This window comes from Sinocyclocheilus rhinocerous, unplaced genomic scaffold, assembly GCF_001515625.1.
Source record: "Sinocyclocheilus rhinocerous isolate Xijiao unplaced genomic scaffold, SAMN03320098_v1.1 scaffold4474, whole genome shotgun sequence".
Classification (NCBI taxonomy): Eukaryota; Metazoa; Chordata; class Actinopteri; order Cypriniformes; family Cyprinidae; genus Sinocyclocheilus; species Sinocyclocheilus rhinocerous.
The window spans coordinates 22,592-31,383 of record NW_015664723.1 but is presented as its reverse complement, the minus strand read 5'-3'; the positions used below and the strand labels follow the sequence as shown (position 1 = coordinate 31,383).

Here is an 8,792-nt window from a genome sequence, read left to right as displayed (position 1 = left end):
ATTACTGTATTGTGAATTACTTGCTAATTGTTAATTGCATTTTACATGTTTTATATTAAAGAAGAAAAAAAAACTACAGCTGGCATTTCAGCCAATGTGTTCATATAAGGCAATTTTCTGGTCTTTTCTTCAAAAATAAATAAATGTTTTAAAACTCACAGAATGTTGTTTTCTCTTTCTGTTGTGACTACTGTTATGAAAAACTTATAATATTTTTAATTTTGTAAATCTAAGAGTACGGAATGAAAAGCAGGTATTCCCTGTAAATAACAAAGTCTAATACTGTAAAAATAATTTATATAACAGTATAATACTGTATTTAGTAATTACAGTACAGACCTGTAAATATTGTTTACAGTAGTAGTCCTGTAAAAATACAGTATGTGGTAATAATAATAATAATAATAATATAAAAATGTATTCATATCACTGTTCTTTTAAAAGTTTTTATGCACAGTAAATCTCATATCTTGTTAAATCAGCTGTATGTAATACTTATATTCTGTGATACTGCTGTATGGCTCCTGTGGCGATGGCAGCAAAACACGCTAACAGTTACAGCCATCAGTAGAACAACAACAGCAGCACATATTCCTGCTATTTTACCTGGAGACAGACCTGAACCTGGAACAGATAAAAGCAGACTACTAGACATTGAAATAATAATACATCTGATTTTTCTTAATATTTCTAACTGATATTAACATCTTTATACTTTGATTATCAGTTGTATAATATTGATTGAAGTAATAATAACAGCAGCTAAAATCGCATCAGCACTGTGAGCTCAGAACGAGACATCAGGAAAACTAACATAATTTAGTTCGCTTTTTTAACGGTCCAAAACCAAACACTCATGGGGTTGATTTTAAAATGTTGAACTACTTTTAAAAATGAAAAGGAAAACACATTGAATGGCTGAATTATATACTCACCAGTCACAGTAAAACTGAAGCTCTTTATCCTCTTAAAACTGAAGCTGCTGCTGCTGATGATGATTCTCAGTTCATAATCTCCAGAGTCTGTGGTTCTGGTGTTTGTGATGGTCAAAGATCCAGTCTGATGATCCAGCTTCAGTCTGTCTCTGAAAATCTCATCACACAGTTCATCTGTACAGATCTCACTCTGATCTCCAGTGATTTCAGCAAGGAGAATGTCATTAAAATGCCACGTCCTCACATCATTTGGGCGTTTAATTACACCAGGATCTAAAGTGACAGATTCTCCCTCCTTCACTGACTTTATTTCATCTCGTTCAGCAGCAGAAACACCTGAAACACAAACCAACAGTTGCTGAAGGACCTTTTTGTGGTAACATAAGGTACACAATGTTTTTCTTGACTTTTGAACTGAAAAAAAACATTTAATGCATGGTGTGTGCATATAATCACATTTCACATATTTTCTATCAAATTCTCAATTTTAAAATATTAACAGAAGCTGATCAGAGATGGAGTGATTTCACAATGTCAACTCCATCTGAGCTCATCTGCAGCTTCTTATAAAAGACAAAACTGTTAAAACAGTTTACCAATATAAATGATTTAGTTTTAAGTCATAATGAACTGTTTAATGGTGTGAAGTGACATGATTCTACAAGCGTTGCACAGTAAAGAGACTATCTATACTGTAAGTGAATTAATATACAGGTAAAGAAAATAACTAAATATTGAAAAAAAAAAGACATTAGCAATGTGCTGTAAAAATATATAGCTAAACTGCATTTAAACATTCATTAAATGACTCACTGTAAAAAGTAACATTGAAGATTGTTTCACTGTCACTGCTGCTGAAGATCTGTAGTTTATAATCTCCAGAGTCTGTGGTTCTGGTGTTTGTGATGGTCAGAGATCCAGTCTGATGATCCAGCTTCAGTCTGTCTCTGAATCTCTCTGTACCTTCATTACACTGAACATCTGTACAGTTCTTACTCTGATCTCCACTGATGTGAGCAACGAGAAATCCACTGAAATACCATTTAATATCATCTTGTTGGTTTGTTTTAACACCAGTGTTTAGAGTGACTGAATCTCCCTCCATCACTGACACTGACACTCTGTCTGTATCAACACCAGAAACACCTGAAGAAAAAATATAAACCAAACAAAAATATACAACAGTGCTGTGAAAATTTTCTATATTCCATGAAGATTTTGAGTAAAGAAACATGTCTATAGTAATGACTCAGTTTGGTACTATATACCCAATGAATGCCATATTTTATAGGCAAGGCAGTATCGATTTCGCTCTCTAATTTTCACCAAGCTTTACTTGCTTGGAAACTGTGTTATATACACAACTTTTCTCCCGACACAGAAATTATTTGGAATAATTCTAATATTTTAATCAGTGGTAAATCCCTTTTTACGGACAAGTGGTATGATAGAGGTATTGTTTTTGCTTTGGATTTATTTAAAAGTGATGGTATATACTAGTGTATGAATAAGTTATAACTTTGTATAATTTTCCTCTGCCAGCTAAAACTTTAAATTCTGTTGTCAAAGTTTTCTCTTCAAGTTATGTGCATTTATTTAAAACATACCTTTGCTTTAATGAGAGAACGACAATTATGCCCAAACTTTCATTGGATGGAGTTTGTCTTCTTGATAAAAATGTAACAGCCATCATATAATGGTAGTGTTGCATTATTCAGTATATAGGTGTCACAGCTTCACACTGTTTGGACTTTGTTTTCAGTTTGCACCGTTTTCACTGTTGAGTTGTCATGGTTTCTGATTTGAGTTCTTCATTAGGTTCAGGTGTGTCTTGTTAATTATCCTTGTTTGATCGTGTATTTAGTTCCTGTTTGTTCAGTTTGAGTTTGTCCAGTCTTACGTCTAAGTTTGATGTGTTGTTGCTGTTCTCTGTATTTGGATTTACCTTCTGTGGATTTATTAAAGACTGCCTATACCTTCACCATTGTGTTCGTGTGTGCTACAACATGGTTCTGTGATAATACGTCCCCTAGATGTCATTGTTTTTTGGAATATATGTATTTTTTTATAGTATTCAATGGAAGAAAGCATGATTACTTCCTGAAAAATTTTCCATTTCTAACACAATAAGAGAGGTACACTTTAAGAGTCTACATAATGTGTATCTAACCAACTCCCAAATTGCCTTTTTTTTATCTCAAACTTTGCTTCATTTATTCTACCATTGTATTCAGGTCAAATCTCTTTGGGAAGACTTCAGTTGTTATTTATCTTCTTTTATAAAATATGATTTAAAATTTTGCTTGACAGATATAGTGTTTTATTTTTCTGGCAGTCACTATGCTGCTGATTTTGTCAATTTCTTTGTTGCATTGCACATTTTTTATTCACAAAAATAAATAAATACATAAATACTTGATTGATTTTGCCTAGATCTGATGTCTCTCTTGCTGAGATTTCTCTCATTGTAACTTACCAGTCTGTGTCAGACTGGTCATGGCGGCGGTGTTGCAACAATATATAGTGATATTCTCAATGTTACTCAGAAGACAGGATACAGGTTTAACTCATTCGAAATACTTCTGCTTAATGTTACACTGTCAGATATGCAAAAGAAATCTATCGTATCTCTTGCTCTGGCTACTGTGTATAGACCACCAGGACCATATACAGATTTCCTAAAAGAATTAGCAGATTTCCTCTCAGAACTATTGGTTACTGTTGATAAAGCGCTAATTGTCGGAGATTAGATCCAGTCTGATGATCCAGCTTCAGTCTGTCTCTGAAAATCTCATCACACAGTTCATCTGTACAGATCTCACTCTGATCTCCAGTGATTTCAGCAAGGAGAATGTCATTAAAATGCCACGTCCTCACATCATTTGGGCGTTTAATTACACCAGGATCTAAAGTGACAGATTCTCCCTCCTTCACTGACTTTATTTCATCTCGTTCAGCAGCAGAAACACCTGAAACACAAACCAACAGTTGCTGAAGGACCTTTTTGTGGTAACATAAGGTACACAATGTTTTTCTTGACTTTTGAACTGAAAAAAAACATTTAATGCATGGTGTGTGCATATAATCACATTTCACATATTTTCTATCAAATTCTCAATTTTAAAATATTAACAGAAGCTGATCAGAGATGGAGTGATTTCACAATGTCAACTCCATCTGAGCTCATCTGCAGCTTCTTATAAAAGACAAAACTGTTAAAACAGTTTACCAATATAAATGATTTAGTTTTAAGTCATAATGAACTGTTTAATGGTGTGAAGTGACATGATTCTACAAGCGTTGCACAGTAAAGAGACTATCTATACTGTAAGTGAATTAATATACAGGTAAAGAAAATAACTAAATATTGAAAAAAAAAAGACATTAGCAATGTGCTGTAAAAATATATAGCTAAACTGCATTTAAACATTCATTAAATGACTCACTGTAAAAAGTAACATTGAAGATTGTTTCACTGTCACTGCTGCTGAAGATCTGTAGTTTATAATCTCCAGAGTCTGTGGTTCTGGTGTTTGTGATGGTCAGAGATCCAGTCTGATGATCCAGCTTCAGTCTGTCTCTGAATCTCTCTGTACCTTCATTACACTGAACATCTGTACAGTTCTTACTCTGATCTCCACTGATGTGAGCAACGAGAAATCCACTGAAATACCATTTAATATCATCTTGTTGGTTTGTTTTAACACCAGTGTTTAGAGTGACTGAATCTCCCTCCATCACTGACACTGACACTCTGTCTGTATCAACACCAGAAACACCTGAAGAAAAAATATAAACCAAACAAAAATATACAACAGTGCTGTGAAAATTTTCTATATTCCATGAAGATTTTGAGTAAAGAAACATGTCTATAGTAATGACTCAGTTTGGTACTATATACCCAATGAATGCCATATTTTATAGGCAAGGCAGTATCGATTTCGCTCTCTAATTTTCACCAAGCTTTACTTGCTTGGAAACTGTGTTATATACACAACTTTTCTCCCGACACAGAAATTATTTGGAATAATTCTAATATTTTAATCAGTGGTAAATCCCTTTTTACGGACAAGTGGTATGATAGAGGTATTGTTTTTGCTTTGGATTTATTTAAAAGTGATGGTATATACTAGTGTATGAATAAGTTATAACTTTGTATAATTTTCCTCTGCCAGCTAAAACTTTAAATTCTGTTGTCAAAGTTTTCTCTTCAAGTTATGTGCATTTATTTAAAACATACCTTTGCTTTAATGAGAGAACGACAATTATGCCCAAACTTTCATTGGATGGAGTTTGTCTTCTTGATAAAAATGTAACAGCCATCATATAATGGTAGTGTTGCATTATTCAGTATATAGGTGTCACAGCTTCACACTGTTTGGACTTTGTTTTCAGTTTGCACCGTTTTCACTGTTGAGTTGTCATGGTTTCTGATTTGAGTTCTTCATTAGGTTCAGGTGTGTCTTGTTAATTATCCTTGTTTGATCGTGTATTTAGTTCCTGTTTGTTCAGTTTGAGTTTGTCCAGTCTTACGTCTAAGTTTGATGTGTTGTTGCTGTTCTCTGTATTTGGATTTACCTTCTGTGGATTTATTAAAGACTGCCTATACCTTCACCATTGTGTTCGTGTGTGCTACAACATGGTTCTGTGATAATACGTCCCCTAGATGTCATTGTTTTTTGGAATATATGTATTTTTTTATAGTATTCAATGGAAGAAAGCATGATTACTTCCTGAAAAATTTTCCATTTCTAACACAATAAGAGAGGTACACTTTAAGAGTCTACATAATGTGTATCTAACCAACTCCCAAATTGCCTTTTTTTTATCTCAAACTTTGCTTCATTTATTCTACCATTGTATTCAGGTCAAATCTCTTTGGGAAGACTTCAGTTGTTATTTATCTTCTTTTATAAAATATGATTTAAAATTTTGCTTGACAGATATAGTGTTTTATTTTTCTGGCAGTCACTATGCTGCTGATTTTGTCAATTTCTTTGTTGCATTGCACATGTGTCACGGTGCGTGTGGAGAGATGAAGCGAGGACTCAAGTGCAGGATGAATGGTTATTTCTTTTAATAATAAAATGAAACAAAAACAAACTCAAACAACCCCGAGGCGGAAAAACAGACAGGCAGGCTAGAAACTGCACTACATGCAGACATAACACACACAATGAAAAACGACGGATCAGCACAGGATTACAGACACCAGGAGAATAAATAGGAAACCAAATGAGGAGGCTAATGAGGGAGACACAGGTGGAGCAACTTAAACAATAATGAGGTAACAAGATGAGCGGCCAGTTGACGAATTACAGTTTAAGTCACTTCCGTGTTGGCCTCATGAGAGAGAGCGGGAGGTTGCCGCTTGGTAAATCATTTATAAATCCACGCAAACACAGGAGAATACGTCATTATCTCACGGTTTCAAAATAAAAGTTCTAACCCTCACTCTGAGTTTACACGTTTTGATGTCCACATATTAATTTATTTACAGTGGCTATAGCATTTCTGTCCTAAAGAAATGGCCAAATATTAAAGATTAAGTGGACATTTGAATGAAATGGTGCTTGGTCAACAAGTAATAGATCGCAAATGTGTAAAAATAATCATCAGGCCGTTGGCGCCCCCTGCAGGCCTTTGTTGTAATGCGTAATGTACATTAGCTCTATTGTTTATAATACATTATGTATTTTAACAGTTTTGTTCAATAAAACCATATGATTTCTTGCTTTTGATACTTTATTTGAACTAATTATTATTGCTTCGTTGCTATTATATATGTATTTTAAGTAATTTTAAAGGCTATAGACTTAATCGGTGTCGCGTCATAGCTGTGTGGGCGGAGTCGGAGTGGGGGAAAACAGTCCTTTCCCCCTCACTGGAAAAGCATGGTGTTGACTCAGAATTGCCTACATAAAATCATTTCTGCCGCTCGACAGAGCAACATATGTATAAAAACTGAGCCGTATTGGGTCGGACTGTCCGTATGGTATCTGTGACTGGATAAACGACCCAACGGAATGGCCAGAGGTGTCGTTTCACAACATTTTTTGTTACCTAATTGAGCAAGAGACAAGCCTATAGGCTACGAGATGGCTTGTGAAAGTAAACATTTGTCGTTTTGTTTTGCTTAATTTTAATAAAGTGATAAAGACTTGAGTAAAAGCCTGTAGTACTTTCTTATTTATATATTTAAAAAGTTTTTATCATTGACAAAACAGGTAACATTAAGGTCCACTGATGTGCCTTGAAATGCGCAGCGTTATTCTATGTTGTGTGTGCTGCGGCTGCCTAATCATTTTCACAAATGCATGCCGTAAAATAAAGATGACATGAAAATATGTATATAAAATATTTAAAAAAACATGGTTATTGGTTACTATAGTTAAACCATGGTAAAAACAACATGTTTTGCTACACTAACCATAGTTTAACCATGGTATTTGTAGTAAAACTGTGGTTACCGTTATAGGCTACAATTGGTAATAAAAAAGCAAAAAAAATAAAAATAAAACATGGTTAGCCTACTATACTTTTACTACAGTAATATCTACTGTTATCTATATATTCTATAGTAATATCTAATATTACTAATTTTCATAAGGGATTAAAAATTCGCTAAAATTCATAAGGGATTGTGTATAATAATATGAAATAAATGTTTTAATAGATTATGACATCACAAAATATCTGGGAGTGAGATTTATTTAATTGTGATGCGAAGGAGGGTTACTGTAAGCCCGATCAGAACTGTGTTGGGGTGCAGGGGGATGGGACTAATGACAGATCATTGCAGGGTAAGTGTAGCCTTTCTGTGCTACCCACTCAGTGCTACCTCTGGTAGTCCGTTTATCAGTCATATACATCTTCAGATCAGGTTGTTTAACTTATTAGAGGTACAGAACGCCACACAGCAACGTTTCGGCATTGAACCAAGCAAAAATCAATCAAAATCATCACAAAAAGTTGATCAAGCACCTAACAAGGTCTTCGTGCGTTAATTTGAATGGTTTGTTTTTCCCCACGGCATAAACGGTTACGACGTTTTTGTGGGCGTTCCCAGCAATGCAGAACAAGTCTATTGTTCACTTACATCTATTTTTATTACCACAAAAAATGTACTATAATTATAGGGCACTATGAAATACGTTTTATTTCCAAATTCAGTTTTTTCCATTTTAATTTTTCTATACTCTGTTTTAATGGTAAAATTAAATTGTATTAATCAAAAAAATAACCGGATGACCTATACTATAATTGCCAGAATCTGCTAAATATAACTCGGGTACCCTGAAATCAGTACAGAAGCTTTGTTCTGAATGGCATACTACCATACAACTCCTACTATATTGCAGTATGATGTGTATACTGTGAATAGTATGTGAATTTTCTGTATGCATGGAATGCCCAGATTGCATACTACATTTGCTGAAATTTGATGTATGCATCTGAAGACACTGCATGGGATGCTGTTTCCCAGAATGCAACGTGCTCCATGTGACGTTTCATCTTCAAACACGTGAGTCAACTGAAGGCGGGGAATAGTAATTATAAATGTAACACTTATATATATACATACATGTATATACATATACAGTGCCTTGCAAAAGTATTCATACCCCTTAATTTTTTCCCACGTTTTGTTATGTTGCTACCTTATGTTAAACTGCTTTAAATTACTTTTTTTCCACATCAGTCTACACTCCATACACCATAATTGTAAAGCAAAAACAGGTTTTGAACATCTTTGCAAATTTATTAAAAATAAAACACTAAAATGATTCCATTGCATAAGTATTCTGGGACAGCTGAAATTTAGCTCAGGAGCATTCATATTGCTTGTAGATGTTA

The 8,792-nt window shown here is 34.2% G+C and overlaps 1 protein-coding gene across 1 annotated transcript; it reads right to left on the bottom strand.

Annotated features, from left to right (window-relative positions):
• Positions 1 to 456: 456 nt before the first annotated feature.
• LOC107730409 (uncharacterized) lies at positions 457 to 7,807 on the bottom strand. Its single transcript, XM_016541255.1, has 7 exons — positions 7,777 to 7,807; positions 4,382 to 4,714; positions 3,690 to 3,904; positions 2,836 to 2,905; positions 1,749 to 2,081; positions 936 to 1,271; positions 457 to 624 (listed from the first exon to the last, which is right to left on the bottom strand). Exons 1-7 carry the CDS (start codon positions 7,805 to 7,807, stop codon positions 479 to 481), a joined length of 1,464 nt encoding a protein of 487 aa, XP_016396741.1. The 3' UTR covers positions 457 to 478.
• Positions 7,808 to 8,792: the final 985 nt, after the last annotated feature.

Excerpts from the sequence above, each read along its gene's own strand:
- LOC107730409 (XM_016541255.1), bottom strand. The coding sequence starts at position 7,807 with ATGTATATGACTGATAAACGGACTACCAGAG. Across the intron at positions 4,715-7,776 it reads TGATAAACGGACTACCAGAG|GTGTTTCTGGTGTTGATACA; the intron begins GTAGCACTGAGT and ends TTTTTTCTTCAG. Across the intron at positions 625-935 it reads CTTCAGTTTTACTGTGACTG|GTTCAGGTCTGTCTCCAGGT; the intron begins GTGAGTATATAA and ends TATCTGTTCCAG.